Genomic DNA, 16497 nt, shown 5'->3' with positions numbered 1-16497 from the left:
CTTTACACATGATCTGGATATTGTGCAAAGCCGCTGACCTGTTCATTTGGTTAAAGGCGTTACTTGCATCGATCAACAGGATCCCATCTGTTCCTTCTTCTTCAAACACTTGGCTCATTGCATGTATCGCAGCCTCCACTCCTGCATTATGACCAGCACAAACTTGTAGAGGACCTGCCGCTTCTTTTATTTCCTCCTTTAAGAAACCGCTGACCGTTTTTCCCACTATTCGCCTTAGGACCTCTCCAACACCAATTGGTCTGATTCCAGGGTTCTTGTCGAGCGGGATGAGCCTGCAAGCTGCAAAGGCTTCGAGTAAAGATGGATGGTACGATTTCTTAAGCAGATTTCTCGTGGACACAGCTATCTCCTCTCTCAGGATTTTACCCTCAGTCTTAAAGTTCTTAGAGCACAGGATTCTCCTATAAAGCTCCGAGTCCATTCCAGATGGCCCTGCTGAGCCCTTGGTTTTGCTTGCTGAGTTGTAGATCATTTCTTCGTCTATGAGATCATACACGTTTGGTGGAATATAATCAACTGGACCGTGCAACAAACTCTCCTTTGGTGAATATCAGCCGCCTTTGGGTGCTTGTCATGTAGCCCTCGCAGGACGTCTGGTGATAGGTCGAGCAGGCCAGACGAGCTCTCGTTATCTAGGAGTTTCATTGCAGCTGAAAATTTTCCTTGCAGAGTCAGTTTTGAAAAAACTTTGGATACGTCCTCGACCGTCCTAGCTTTCTTAGAGTTCACAAATTTCTCCTGTATAAACTTCTTCTTTAAGCGACAAATCAAGGTTTCCTTGTTTCCAGAGAGCTAATCGACGCTCTATTGCTGCGCTGTGTTCCTTGCTTTTAGAAGTAGCAGACGGTGTTCGCAGGATCAAAGTTGGGAGCACCATGAATGCTTTCAAGGCAACTGAGTTCAAATCAGAATCTGCATTGAACTGCTTAATCCAGAAAGTGAATTCTTCAATGAAACTCTTCCCTGTACGGCCAGATGGTACATTGAATATATTTCTCCTGTAGTGGACGATTTCGTCGTAAACACTGACAATATTACAGAAGCTCGCGAGGCTAATATTACCCCATGTTTTGTTCTTTATTTCGGAAGGAAACACCTCATAATCGGGCAGACTTAGTTTAATTTTGTTTTGATCTGTGACTATTGTACTAAGCAGTCCCGTGGGAGAAGGTACTCGACCACTCTCGGTTGTTACTGTCTTATGCAAATCCGAGTTTACGGAATTAGCATTTTCAAATCGGTGTTCACAATTGATAGTGAAGACGTAGACCATATTTTTTCAAAATGATATGTACATGTTTTATTTTATGATCAAATATCGCTTTTTTAATTTAACTAGTTTTTATTCCTCATTAATATTCATATTCTTGATTATCCGGACTATTTCGTCTAGTCCCACCGAGTCCGGATAATCGAAGTTCAACTGTACATGCCGTTTGACAATAAACAGCTCTTGCACAGTGACTTATTGCACAGGGTAAATCTTACTGTTAGACTCTTGTTTCCAGGTCTGGTAAGTGTTGATAAAGATCTTTTGAGTCCAACACCAGAGCGATGCAAATTTCGACGATCGAAGAACGGTGATACAGCAAAACGACCTTTATCCCCAGTCCTTCTCTTTTTCATTCTGTGTTTGTTTGACAAGCATCAAGCAAACTCTTGGCCTCTTTGAAAAGGTTACAGATCATTTCATGTAAGACCGTAGATGGCTTTTGGAGAGCCTGTCACAATGGATGATTTGGAGACCTATGCTGCAAGACATCTAGACCAAAACGCTTTTGATTACTATTCTACAGGAGCAGACAAGGATGTGACTTTGCACGAAAATCGAGAAGCTTTTAGAAGGTAAAGTAAAGACCTAGTCCAAGCTTAATTCTTTGTAAATCACGAAGACACGGAATTTAACCAATCCAAAAACTTAACACATCATTCGAGGCATAAGCGAAAAACGAAAGGTTGGAATATAGTTATTTGAATTTCGGCGAGACGGATTTTTAATATCTAAGGTGATAAATTGGAGGACTCATGAATATTTCTCTCGATAACTCGAATCATGGGCCCGAGGGTTATCGTAATTTCTTCCTGTCGGTAATGTTTACATGTACGATTTTACGCCAGTAATTAACGGCGTAATTTCTTCCAGTCGGTAATGTACATATGTAAGATTTTACGCCAGTAACTAACGGTGTAATTTCTTCCAGTCGGTAATGTATACACTGTAACATTTTACGCCAGTAACTGACGGCGTAATTTCTTACAGTCGGTGATATATATAATATAAATTTTATAAACATGTTATGAAGCTTAGGAGGTCAGGCTGGTTTCGTAGACAACTGTGGTGTGAAAGCAAGGGTCAGCTACGTCAGAATACCAATTTTTAGCATCGCTTAACATTTCCAAGCAAACATCTGATGCTCTTTAGCACTTTAAAGGAACCTTTCAGTGGCATTTTGATGAAAATTTCTGACTGCCTGGCATTTATTAGTCTATTTGAGACCGTGCCCGGTGTCACAGCGGATTTGCAGATTTGGAACCCCCCCTACCAAACTTTCCTTTTAAGCATCGTTTGTATCATATTTGGTAACGAATTCTATTTTCAAGCTTTTTGTCGGTGTTCTTTTCAATCACAACACAACATTCCTCAAAAAAGGTAAAGAAAAACCAGCCATTTCGTTCCATTTCTGTCGCATTTATTATAGCGAGTCGTACAGTATACGCAAGAATTAGATGCGAACAAACTACTGCATTCGAACTATTGAAATTGTTACAATAAATCTTTGCTTCTTCTGATACGAATCAACATTGATACGAAACGTCATAACAATAGTGGAGACTACTGCGTCCAGTTACAAAAATAACTCGGTCTGATTTTCTAAAATAATAACATTAAACAGTTTCTGAACAAGAGTGAAGAAACTACTCCTAATACAAGTCGTTCGTAAAGCCTATGACAAGTAAAAATGTTTCTACTCTGAACTATTGGAACTCTCAGCTTATTTTCAGATGCAAATCAACTTTCATGTCTACGTGTTAACAAAAGTGGAGACTATTGCGTCGAACTTAATCTTATTTTCTAATTTTAACGATTATTAACTGTTGAGGGATCCGAAATAACACTTTAACAATTACGAAGACTTCTAGAGTCTGGCGATCTGCAGACAATGCAGAACCACTCGCCTTCCGGGACAATCTTAAATCCCTCGCAGCTCATGTGTAACCATTCCTCGCACAACTCGCACTGTACCATGTCGTCCCAATACTCGAGCATTGAACAATGACAAAATAAATCAGTGTCACAAGTTTGTCTCTTATTGAATCTAGCATTGTTCGACTATCGCGGAAAAGGTTCAAAAACGACCTTTCTCCAACATTTAACTAAATGCTTGCCCATTTTCCCTTTGTCAAAAGAAACATCCGACGGGTCATTTCCGGCTACCAGTTCGTATGCATTAACGATACGCATGTTTTGAATTAAAGACATACTTTAGTACGCACTGAAACGCAAAGTATCATATATTTTTACTAGAACGTTAAGGATGATGTTTTCACTTAGTTTTGTTGGGGGGTCCAACTCCGCTAGGACACTGGCAGTCTGATCAGAAGCGTAGAATTTCGAAGTGTCGATAACCGAGCGATATTGTAGTACTATTGTAGTATGCAAAAGCTCAGAGAATTTGTCCACTGAAAAAAAAAAATTAATTTTTGGAATCGCTAGACATTTCTTAACTAACATCTGATACTCTTAAGAAGTTTGAAGGAACCTTTCAGTGGCATTTTGGTGAATATTTCTAACTGCCGGGCATTTAGTCCATTTGAAACCGTGCCCGGCAGTCTGATCAGAAGCGTTGAATTTCCAAGTTGTCGACAACCGAGCGATATTATAATATGCACAAGCTCGGAGCATTTGTCCACAAAAAAAAAACACAAATAAATTTTTGGAATCGCTTGTCATTTGTTAATAAAACATTTGGTATTCTTAGGAAGGTTGAAAGAACCTTTCGGCGGAAATTGCGCGAAAATTTTTGTCTGCCGGGCATCTAGTCTATTTCAGACTGCGTATTGTTTAGGCTGGGTGGGTTGAGATGGGACACTGTGTATCTACTGTTTTCATTTTTGTAACAGAAAAATAGCATAACTTTCAAAAGAACGATAATATCGCATTCCTTCACCTTAAGAGAAAGAAACAAAAAAAAAATTTATCTAAACTCGCACAGATATTTTGTGGTCTATTGTCTCTATTGCCATAATACACTATAAAGTTCCCGCTCAAAATGTCTGAGCGCGCATTTGTTTGTCAGTTAACGTTATTGAATATCGATACATATTCAAATATCCTAATTGAAAGTTCGATCAACACTAATGAAATGTATTTTAGAGTTAATGAAAAACATATTTACGTTATTGATATAACTTTTGGAATAAATGAAAGTATATTTTCTGGTAATGAACAGCAGAAGGTGTACTTCTAGGCAAAAATATAAAACTGGAAATTCACTATCATTAACAGTTAGTTCTATGTTCATTTTTTTGGTGGGGCTGGGCAATTCGTTTAGAATGCGTGATAAAATTCAGGTTTTTTTTTTTTACACGGAAATGACGTGAAAAATTGCCTAATGTTCACGTGGTGCACTGACTAAGTATGTTATGATTGAACTTTGAACATCGTTTTTTATGGTACGTGATGGGATGTAAGTTGTTTCACGTGTGCGTTGTTAGTAGAGGAGCGGAAAAACGCGTTTTAACTTAAAATTATATAAAAGCTTAACGCTAATCTTTTATATCCCGATAAATCTTAACCTTAATCAACGAGGCTCTCGCGAAGGCCACAAACCATTGCAGTTATAAAATGAGCCCAAAATTTCTGGTTAATGTCACTCTTTCTGCGCAGCCCCCTGATTCTATGACATCATTTGTAAGAAAGCAATACCCAAACGCTGTGATTGGTGAAGAGATATTCTAATGCTGTGACATAATTGGTGCGAGATACAGACCTTAGTTCGGCAATCTGATTAGTGCGAGATGCTTACCCTTATGCGGCAATCTGATTGATGCGAGATATGTGGGTAGTTTCAGGTCACGGTTTCTTGACCCCAGGATTTAAAGAAAATCTGAGAGAAAAGTTACCGTAATAAAGACGAGGCATAGCGGGTTTGACGAGTTGGTCTGCTTATTTGACTTGTTGAAACTCTTTGATCACCGGATACCCAAATAACCTTTCAAAATTTTGGCCTGCACTTTTGTCCTTTTTATTTGACAGCCTACCCGAAACAGCTGAATATAAGCTACCCTCTTGGCATTTTCTTTAAATAAAGGTTTGAGCTATTGTTACTAAAAAAGAACTGAGGAATGTTTATCTCTTATCAAAATTAAAAGCTAGTTTACCGAACGATTCGGTATGCTTCTTTTCAGGATAAAATTACGGCCGCGAATGCTGCGAGACGTTTCTCAACAGGACATCTCTGTCACGGTTCTAGGCCACCAGCTTAGCATGCCAATTTGTGTGTCACCTACTGCTTATCAAGCAATGGCACATCCAGACGGGGAACTGGCCACAGTCAGAGGTAAACTAACAGTTCTTACACTGAATTCCGACTAATGCGACCAGATCGGGTTTTGCTAACCCGATAAAAAATTTAAAAGTCTCTCAATTACATTGATTACGAAAAAGGCTACATCTCCTAACGTACTCTGAAATCTTCCACGCTTGAAGTGGTTCATTATAGTTGGATGGCATAGCAGGGCTAAAAATTACTGAATTTATTTATCCTTAAGACAACTTAGATTCCCATTCATTGTCGTTTGCAGAGAACGTACTACGTACATACGTACTCTTGTCACTAAGCAGAGACAAAGCTTTGTCGTGATATTGCTGTTTGTCCATAGCCACAACACAATTACCCTTGTCAGCAGATAATACAAGCCTGTCCGGATACTTTTTGAGAGCTATAAGCGCATTGAAAACATCCTTTTGAATGTTTTTGGGAGGGGGTTTAGCACGCCTGAGTATGCTACTTACTTCTGCTGTTACCAAATGCCTACGATCGTCGTTGAGTTGAGAGATACTCTCCTCAACAGTGGCGACAATTTCGGCAGTCGGTATTTTGCGAGGAGCAATAGCAAACTTCGGACCCTTCTCTAAACCACTCCGTTCCAGCGCGGATAACTCCTTGGAGGAAAGGTTCATGACCCATTTATCTTTCAGAGATGAGCCCGAATTAACAGGAGACCTCTTACTGAGCAAGTGACAGAGTTTTCTGTCGTGTCTCTCTCTCTGTTTGGTAAACGTCTGCAGTTCTTTCGAACTGCAGAACTCCTCGACCCAGGAGGTTTCGGAGTTGTTAATCAAAGCAGAGAGTTCACTGAGTGAACGAGAGAATAACGCACGCAAACGCAGTATGGAACTGTGACATTCATCTATTCGTAGCTTAAAAAAGAAAAACCAGTACGGACCATGAGCTTGTATCCTTTAGCACTCCGTAAAGGAGGCCGAAATCTCAAACTCGATGGAAGCACATAGTTTTCTTTACAACGGTGATTGAAATACAAATGACAGCGATACTTAGCAATGCGGACTCTGATGTTCGCGAGCCAGTTGACCCTTGTAACAACAGTTTGACCATACTTTTCTCGCAAATGAAATATATTAAAGTTCACACTGCAACCAGGTGGACAATCAGACATAATTTGATGCTACTCTGGTTTGCAGATTTAATGAATGTAACCGAAGAAGTTACAATTCATAGACCCAACGTCTAACGTCCAACGTTACGGAACCCATCAAGAGAATTTTGAATATCCACAACGTTAAAGTTGCTCAAAAACCTTTTCAGACTTCGCCAAACCCAAGGATCCTGTCACGAAAGAACAACGAACCGACGCCAATTATCCTATTCCTTGCAATGACTGTGGCAACGAATACATCGGACAGACCAAACGTTGGTACACGGTTAAAAGAGCACCAAAAAGCGGTTTTCCTTTGCAAAAAGGAAAATTCAGCTTTATCGGAGCACACATGCCTAACTAACCATACAATTGGATGGGATAATTCTAAACTTATCACCACTAATCGGCGTTACCACCAGCGCCTTTGTTTGGAGGCTTGGCATATTAACTCCGCCCACGCTCCTTTAAATCGTGACGATGGCGGTTTGCTTCCTGACGCCTATTTACACCTCGTCAGAAAAAAGGCCGCTAATTAGTGATCATATAAAAGGACCTCTTGTTGCAGCGATTAGATCACCTTACATACATTCATTAAATCTGCAAACCAGAGTAGCATCAAACTATGTCTGATTGTTTTATTACATCTCTCTTTCAGCGGTTAAGTCTGTAGATACAGCAATGGGTTTAAGCTTATACTCCACAAACAGTCTTGAGGACGTCGCGCGGGAGTGTCCGAACACGATCAAATTCATGCAGTTGCAGTTTTACAGTGATCGGCCATTTATGGAGCAAGTGGTAAAACGAGCGGAAAAAGCAGGCTACAAAGCAATTTTCCTAACAGTTGATATTCCGGTTTATGGTAGACATAAAGCCAGGCGCAATTTTCACCTCCCGAAACATCTGAAGTATGCTAATTTCAAATCGTTACATACGGAGAAAGGACTTCGCACTAATGAGGAGATTGATAATTATATTATCAATGCATCTGACGCCAGTGTTGATTGGAAGACATTTGACTGGCTCCGTTCGATTTCGTCCCTTCCGTTTGTTCTCAAGGGAATACTGACTCCAGAAGATGCTTGTCTCGCGGTGCAACATGGGGCTCAGGGAATTATGGTGTCAAATCATGGAGGACGGCAATTAGATGGTGTCCCGGCCACTGTACGTTGATAACTGATACGAAATTTTCGAAAGACACCTTTATTTCTGCCTCGGAGTTATGACTATTAAAATATTTCATTTGTTCTCAGATTGAGGTGTTACCCGATATAGTGGAAGCCGTGCGAGGGACTGGGATCGAAGTGTATATAGACGGTGGTGTGAGACTGGGCACTGATGTTCTAAAGGCCCTTGCTTTGGGGGCACGAGCAGTGTTTGTTGGCAGGCCAGTTATCTGGGGACTCGCATATAAGGTGCCAAACTGGTGTGAATTTTTTTGTTTAGACTCGCATTCAATCATTTTTTACCACGAACCCTTTGAGCAAGGTACTTTTTCCCCTAAAAGTTTTGTTTTTGCTTTCGAGAGTTTTTCTTTTCTACGTTAGTTTGTTTCTCTTATTCATCTATGTTTTCAGCGTAAAAGAGATAGAAATGCTACGCGTGGACTTAGGACAAAAAATAAAATGTTTATCATGGTGTAACATAGTCTACCACCGGTGCAGATTTGCACCCACTCGTTTTCCAGCACGAAATTACTTGTATCGTTCTTTTGTTCTCTAAAGTCATGTTATTTAATATGATTTATTTTATCTTGAATCGTTATACAAATTATTTTTCTATGCCATTTTTGCATTCAGACCTCGTTGATCCCAGGGTGAAATCTTTTTTGACAAACAAATCGTCCAATTCAAGAGGATTAGAGGAGACGTCATTAAAGATAATCAACAGGCCCCGTAACCGTGCATTCTCGTCTTTGTTCTTTTTTTTTTTTTTTTTTTTATAAGGGAGAGCAGGGTGTAAGTAAAGTCCTTGAGATGCTTAGAGATGAACTGAAGGTGGCCATGGCTTTGGCAGGTATCATGTTTGAACTTGTAACTCGCAAAAGTCGACTGAATCCATCAACTTGGGTCTACCCGTTAATTCAAGTACAATCGCAACTTTTATTGACTCAGGTTTTACAAAAGCTTTCTAAGAAGGTGACCTGTTTCTGCTTCCGATATAAATGAGTTTGCGCTGCTTGAGCAACAGCACTACCATTGCTGTAACTTGAACAACTTATTTTCACAATGCTTTAGCTAATTAAGGATTTATTATTGAAGCCTCATCTCTAACTCTGGAAAGTATTGCAGCAGTTTTTTAACCTGTAGGTTCTCCGAGGTTTAGAATCTAGCAAACTTTTCGTTGACTACGATTGATTAGCACGCTGCGAAATCACTTATCAATCTAAAACCCTTTTTTCGTCTTCTATTTGCCGTGAAATATTCGTTTGGCCACCTTAGAAGGAAATGAGCATACCCAATCTGTATTTTTGTTAGTATTATTATTATTACTATTATTATTATCATTATTATTATTATTATTATTATCATTATTATTATTATTAGCTCTTTCGTTGTAAAGATCGCTATCGCCATCAATTTGATATCGTTACACCAACCCCAAATCTCAAGGTCATCATTGCTAATTTTTTTTTATCATAGTGTGAAAAGTAATTCACTTGAAGCCATTAATTGCAATGTTTCTTCTGTTGTGTCAGGTTGTGCATCTCTCAAGGACATTACCCCAGCTTTAGTGATGAGACAAGCAAGTAATCTGTGAAAGGCTTAGAATTCGATGATATGCTGAGAAATGGCAATTTTCCCATCAGGAAAATCAGAGCAGCAGTGAAATGAATTGCTTTGAATTTAAACTGGGGATATTTATTCCTAGTGAAAAAATTTATTTGCAAAAGCGAACGCATTCTTGCAAGCATTCATAGAAGGAGTTTCAATAATTTTATGTGACAACAGTCGTTGTCCGTTGTTTGCTATTTTAATAGATTTTGTAAAAGAGTGCGATAAGCCCAGATTTTAATACTATAAATTTTTTTTTAACTAAACGGATTTTCGACAGTAGATACGTGAATTACACCATAGGCACTCACTTTCACCCTTCCAGAGAACGTATTAACCTCTCTTGAATTTGTCCCATCCTCCTCTTTTTATTTCTATCGATATTTTAAGTTAGTGAAGAATAAAGGTCTTATTAAGATTTGTAGGTCCATGACTCTTTTAAGATGTTCGCTATGTCTACTTTTATGCTGGTTTATGATAACTCGGATTTTATTTCCAAAAGAATCAATAACAGCGCAATTTCAGCTTGAAACGATCCTTTTACTTCGTCAGAGGATTAAAAAACAAGGGAGAACTTTAGTAGCCTGGGACACAGAAATCGAAAAAATCTACAAATTAAAATTCTCATTATTTTTCTTCTAAAAGACGCTCTGAAACCCTTTGGTGTATGTCTCCAAAACAGTAGATGAAAGGGAATCGTTTCCACCTTGCCTGAGTAGTGTAAATTTGAGGATTACAAAATGGGGATGTTGCTCTAAGGTTGTATTGAAGTCATTCAATAGTAAAAAGGAATGCAAGAAAAAGTTGTGATTTTGTTAGGTTTCATAACAGAGCGGGCAGAGAAAATCAAAGAAAAAAATGAATGATCTCCCTCGTTACAAATACACACACTTTTGTCATTATCATCTAAAATCCCATAAAAATCCTTCCTTCTACATATTCCTTAAACCTCTTCAATTCTAAAGGTACATGGGTAGAGGGGGGGAGGAGGGGATTAGTTGCGTATCGTTCATCTGTATTGGCCCGCGTGACTCCGTTACATCACCTAAAGTCCGTTCCTTCCTTCAAAATGGCGGCCGCTGAGGCCTTCCTAGTAGTTTGGATATCTATCATTTGGGTCACTGGCATGGACTGTAAACACGATCATCCCGTTCCAACTTATTTCGGCAAACTGCATCCAAATGGAACCATTGTCGATGCTCGAAACCCGGCAAATAAACTTAGGTTCTCCTTTCCACTGAAACCGATTACAACTCAAGATTCTGGTGCTGTTTTGAAAGTGTCACCTTCATCAGAGATCAAAAACGGCGCGGAGGTGAACGTCATGTGGTATGGAGTTACTCTTCCAAATAAAAAAGATGTTGTTGGTCTTTACTGCCCACCGGATGCCGAACCCGATCTTTATTTAGACTATGTCAATGTCAGCAGCATAGCCACTTACTCGAAAGGTTATGGCGAGTTTGGGGTTCGACTTTGGAATTTAAGGAAGGACTGTGTATTCAGATACTACAGGATTGGTAACTACTCGATGCTTGTGGTACAAAGCAACGTTGTTACTTTCGAAGGAGGAGCAGAGATACCACTGCAGGGCCATCTATCACTCACAGGCAACCCTACAGAAATGAGAGTTATGTGGGTGTCCGGCTTAAGTAAGTTGTGCAATTTTTGCAAAGTTTTAGAATAGAGGAAGCAGAGGACGCATGCTATGGCTCGAGTTGCACTGCCAACCATGTTTCTCATGCCTTGTATACATTAGATTTACTTCTTTTCTCCCATTTTACAAAGCTATCCAATGTCACTTTGTTTTCCCTTATCCACCCCCTTTTTTCGATTCCTCCTGAAATCATTATTTCATTTTACTTTTTAGTAAGACTCTTTGTATCTTTTTACTGGCAAACGGGAAAGGATCATCCTATTTATTTAAATGTATTTGTTATGTGACCAAGCTTGTTTGGTCAAGATGGCTGAATATTGGCAAGGTTCCTTAAAAACACATTAAAGGAAGAAGGCTAATCTCCCGCTATCTTGACCAAACAAAGAGGATGCACTTCTTATTGCCCATGCGTACTATCAGGTTTATAATTAAAATGGATAAACCTTTTTGACAATTCCTAGTAAGAATCTATCATGCTGCATAAAAATGTGTAAATAGTTCTTACTGACACAGTTTATATAAAAAATGATAAAAGCCACTTATTATCTGAATTTAGATTTTCAAACAAACAAAATCAACAATTGCCTAGCTTTCTTTTGGTAAATAGATTTTTTTCTTTCTCCTCTGATGATAAATTCATTACTTTAATTTATAGTGGAAACTTCTGTTGTAAAATATGGAACTGACCCGTCCGCTATGTCTGAAGTGATCATGGGGAATATCAGTAAAACCTACACTGCTGCTGACATGTGCAATGCACCTGCCAATGATGTCAATAACTTTGTTGATCCTGGCTATATTCATGATGTTCTGCTGACTAACCTCACACCAGGAACAAAATATTACTACTCCTATGGTTCAGTGAAGGTATCTTTTTCAGGATTGAATCATGTCATATATTAGTCTTTCCAGGATTTTGATTAAAGAAAATCAAGAAGTAGGCAGATAGTATAAAATACTGTAACAGGAGGATATTTTCTACTATTTTTGATAAAAAGGGTCATCAAATGGTAGTTGGAGAATTTGGTATACAGGTTAGAGAATTATCTGATGTGTGATGCCCACAGAACTTCCTCCTTTTTAGGTGAACTCATGGTTTTCTGAAGTGAAAATCAGTCAAAACTAAGCATTGAAATGACCCCTAATAACTGTGCAAGTCTAGTGAATCTTTCACCTGAGAAGAAGTGTATTTTGCCTGCGAGGTATCACAAAAGTTTGATATCTTGCAACACTGTAATATATCACTCATCATATCTCATTTCCATCAGCAATTAGTTTTCTTTCCACTGAGAATAAAATTTACAAATTCTTTTCTTGTTGAACATCATAAAATTGTTGCCTTTGAGCTCTTTTGGGTGGACTTATGGGAAATCACCTTAGATATGTTGCTGAAGGTTAATGGGTTTAGAAATAATACTTGTCCAAGTGACAGGTAAAGGCATGCCTAACTTGGAACTGGCCAACTATAATACTTTCAACTTTCATTATGAAGTCTTTGTGATCTTAAAATATTTTAATGTTTAATTTTAGATGATGAGTCCTATTCAGCATTTCAATACAGCTCCTCCTGTTGGTTCTGCAAATAGGTTTACTGCCCTGGTTTATGGAGACATGGGAATATCCCCAATACCTCGGGCATACAAGACAGCAGATTATGCAACAGAAGAGGCTAACAATGGAACTGCAGCCTTTGTATTTCACAATGGTGATATTTCTTATGCTCGAGGATTTGTAAGTAGTGTAACAAATTCTGTTGATTTTCCTTTAAGTTTTGTTGCAAATTTTTTGTTAAAACTTGGCCAACTTTTAGTTGTATATGTTGTGGTTCAATTTCATCCTTGGTTCAAATTTTAATTTCTTTTGTTTCAAACTCATTATCATACATAACAATACCCAAAAACAAAAGAAAACAAAATTTGAACTAAGGATAAAATTGAACCACAACATATATAAACACAATAATCATGAGCTTACCACACCTCTCTTGTTTTAAAAACCAGTGTAGTACCAGCTGAGGATACCTTCCCATAATACTCTTTACCTGAATGTAGTTATTTTATGAATTTCCTTAATTAACCCTTTAACCCTTTCACTCCTAAGATCTATTTAGTAATTCTCCTTACTATCTGCCATACAATTCTTATGATGTTAGTTCAGAGAATTTAGTATTGGATCAACTAATAATCCCATGATTGATATTCTTCTCTATTCTCATCACCTGCCTGCTTGATATTGTATTGATATTGTAAGGAGAAATTCTGTCTTGGTCACTTGTGAGAGTGAAAGGGTTAACCCCTGAGAGTGACTAGCAACAAAAAGAAACCAAAAGTTACGTATTCAGTGGCTTTGGTGTTGGCATTTCTTTTGGCTGATAATGAAAATTGACTACTGGAAGATTTGCCACAAGCCGATTTTGGTCTTTTACCTGAAAGACTTCTTCTGTTGGTGAGGACAAATTCAATAAATGAGAATTTGGTAAATTAAAAATAACGACCATTGTTGTTTTTGTAATCGTGATTCAACGCCTTTTTCCATCTTGACAGTTAGTGCCAATGCACTTTACTATTGTTATTTGGGGATTGTTGATTCATTTATTTTCATTCATTAATGAAGTAGGCTTTTCTTGACAGTAAAGGGCTATTGTGTTTATATGATAAACAAAATAATACATGGTTGCTTATAGATATGGAATTTCTCTTCTCATCTCGACATCTCACTTGTTTGCTATGCTCACTTGTGAGCTATTGAGTTGAACACTCAAAGAGAAATTCCATATCTATGCATGCCCATGTATGATTCTCTATTGTATAATTGCAGGCCTACATTTGGGAACAGTGGCATGCAATTATTGAGCCCTATGCCACTATACTGCCATATATGGTGGGTATTGGGAACCATGAGCAGGATCATTTGAAGGGAGGATCCAAGGACCCCAGTGGAGCCCCTGGAGAAGGTTTTCATCCCTGGTGGTCTGGGGGATGGGGCTATGATTCAGGTGGTGAATGTGGGGTTCCAATGTACTACCGTTTCCACATGCCTGATAACGGAAATGCAGTGTGGTGGTAAGTCCAGATATAGCAAACTTGTTTCCTCTCCCACAAACTCAAAGTTCTCATTGTTTCCCTTCAGATGAGTTTCTCTGTAACTCCTTACTGAACATAGAAAGGAGTGTTATCATTTATGTTGATCAATCCAGATTCTCAAGTTAGGGTCAGGAAAGGATTGTGAATTATTGAAACTAGCTCTTGTCATGCAGTGATCTTTTTCAATTTTGTAAAACAGAAAAAAAAATAAACTGACGACTCGCTTTATTTTATTTTCAGTGGTATGAGATCCTTCTTTTTTAAAAACCATGTTTGTTTAAAAGTTATCTCAATAAAGATTATTATTATGGTATTTACCAACTATCTGCATGTGAGCAAGGAATGCCTGTAATGGATAATCACAGAAGATATGTATTCTTAAGTTTTTTTGCCATTTTCATGTTTTCTTGTTAACCTTATCAGAAATTATTTTAACATCAAGGAAGGATATCCTATTGGAGGATTGAATAGATTTTGTTTCTTTGGAAATGTGTAATTTTGTTTGTTTGTTTTGACAGGTACAGCTTTGATTATGGCAGTATCCACTTCATGATGATGAGCACAGAACACAACTTTACACAAGGATCTCGTCAGTATGAATGGATGGAACAAGACTTAAAGAATGTCAACCGCTCTCTTACCCCTTGGGTAGTGATTGCAGGACACAGAGCAATGTACACAAGTCAGAAGTTGGAGGGTAAGTAGGACAAATCAAAATAAGTATCAAGTCCAATAACTAAGCAAGAGGTGCATTCTATCCATTGCCTGAACAATTTAAGTTATTGGACAAGCATTCCATTCCTCTGATAGGGATATTAGTCCTTTGTAGTGAGGATGCCAGTTTGTTTTTGTTACCATCGTCATGTGGTTAACATTTTGGCTCAAGGTTGAGTAGGTTCAGAGTGAAGGATGCTTAAGAATAATTATTATTTCAACCACAATTTTCAAAAGGTTCTTAATAGGCATATTAACAAATGCCAGATTTACCTGCAGATAAGCCGCATCCACGTATAGGCTGCACTATCTTCATTATCATTAGAAAATTATACCCCCTGTTTCATACTTTTTTTTCGTTTAACATTTGCAGGGGATTACATCATCTCCCTGGGCATGCAGCATGCATTTGAATCTCTGTTGTATAAGTACAAAGTTGATCTGGCCTTCTGGGCTCATTATCACAGCTATGAGCGCACATGTCCTGTCTACCAGCGTCAATGCACCCCAGGAGCACCTGTGCACATTGTTGTAGGGACAGCAGGGAAAGAATTGGATTTAGAGGATTATTTTCCAGTGAGCTGGTCACTGTATCAAGAAAATGACTATGGATATGGCCGGCTGACTCAGGCAAATCGCTCTGCACTTCTGTGGGAATGGGTTGAGAATACAAGTGGAAAGGTCAAAGATCAAGTGTGGTTGACGAAGTGATGATCACTCTGATTGTGTTACCCCTCGTTTATTTAAAATAGACAATTTGTGAATAGGGCAGACTTTAAACTGTGTTCTTACGGCTAATTTTTCATTACATTTCATTAGAAAAATTTGCACTTTAAAAGCACCGTATGGATTTTAATTTGGTTAATGCTGCCTTTTGTGGATCAGTGAAATTGTCAGCCCAGAATGGCTTTTGGGCTAGTATCTGTATGAAGAAATTGAAGACATTTTAACCCTTTTACATGCTTATGACTGGTAAAACCCTGGGAAAAGACCTGCAGTGATGGACATCCTCACCTACTTTAATTTATGGCATTCATTGAAGTCAGACATATGTTCTTTTTTAGTGTTCATTTTTTTGGTCAAAATATGAAAAAAATAATGCTGTAGAATTCAGGGGGGAAACAACCCATACAAAATATTATTTGCACCACCTCGTTCATCCTCAGTACTCCACATCTTACAATTACAGACACATTGCGCACCCTTTTCAGGCAGTGACCTGTTCTGCTCTACAATTGGGACATTAAAAAAATAGAGCAGATTTTACATGTGTGTGTTACTGACACCATCATTGTTGAGAAAACTCAGATACTGGACAATTTTAGAGGAGGATGAAGTTGAAACATCAGATAACACCAGTACCTGGATAGTACTTGTTTCCAGGAGCCCATTACTTATGATGGGCTCCTGTTGTTTCTTAAGCATGAGGGTCTTTTTCAGTGGGATAGTGTATACCGCATGGTATCAAAGGTATTATCGATGGACAAAATGACAACTTTCAAGGTAATCCTTGCACATTTCTTTCATCAAGGCATTAATATTAGTTTACTTGAAGTCATTAACTGCTCTTTTTCTCTTGTTGTCTCAGGAT

General features: G+C 38.4%; 2 protein-coding genes across 2 annotated transcripts; both read left to right on the top strand.

The window, feature by feature from the left end:
- The first annotated feature begins 1678 nt into the window (after positions 1–1678).
- On the top strand, positions 1679–9844 carry LOC131788744 (2-Hydroxyacid oxidase 1). Its single transcript, XM_059105828.2, has 6 exons — positions 1679–1866; positions 5431–5582; positions 7340–7845; positions 7935–8096; positions 8628–8697; positions 9380–9844. The coding sequence occupies exons 1-6, from the start codon at positions 1727–1729 to the stop codon at positions 9439–9441; spliced, it is 1092 nt and encodes a 363-aa protein (XP_058961811.2). The 5' UTR covers positions 1679–1726; the 3' UTR covers positions 9442–9844.
- A 641-nt stretch (positions 9845–10485) lies between these two features.
- On the top strand, positions 10486–15756 carry LOC131788731 (uncharacterized). The gene is made up of 6 exons (XM_059105813.2): positions 10486–11104; positions 11765–11976; positions 12640–12840; positions 13927–14171; positions 14711–14889; positions 15280–15756. Exons 1-6 carry the CDS (start codon positions 10525–10527, stop codon positions 15615–15617), a joined length of 1755 nt encoding a protein of 584 aa, XP_058961796.2. The 5' UTR covers positions 10486–10524; the 3' UTR covers positions 15618–15756.
- Positions 15757–16497: the final 741 nt, after the last annotated feature.

The sequence above is a fragment of the Pocillopora verrucosa genome, chromosome 1, assembly GCF_036669915.1.
Source record: "Pocillopora verrucosa isolate sample1 chromosome 1, ASM3666991v2, whole genome shotgun sequence".
Lineage (NCBI taxonomy): Eukaryota > Metazoa > Cnidaria > Anthozoa > Scleractinia > Pocilloporidae > Pocillopora > Pocillopora verrucosa.
Note: the sequence above shows the minus strand (reverse complement) of the source record. Positions and strands in the feature narration are given on the sequence as shown.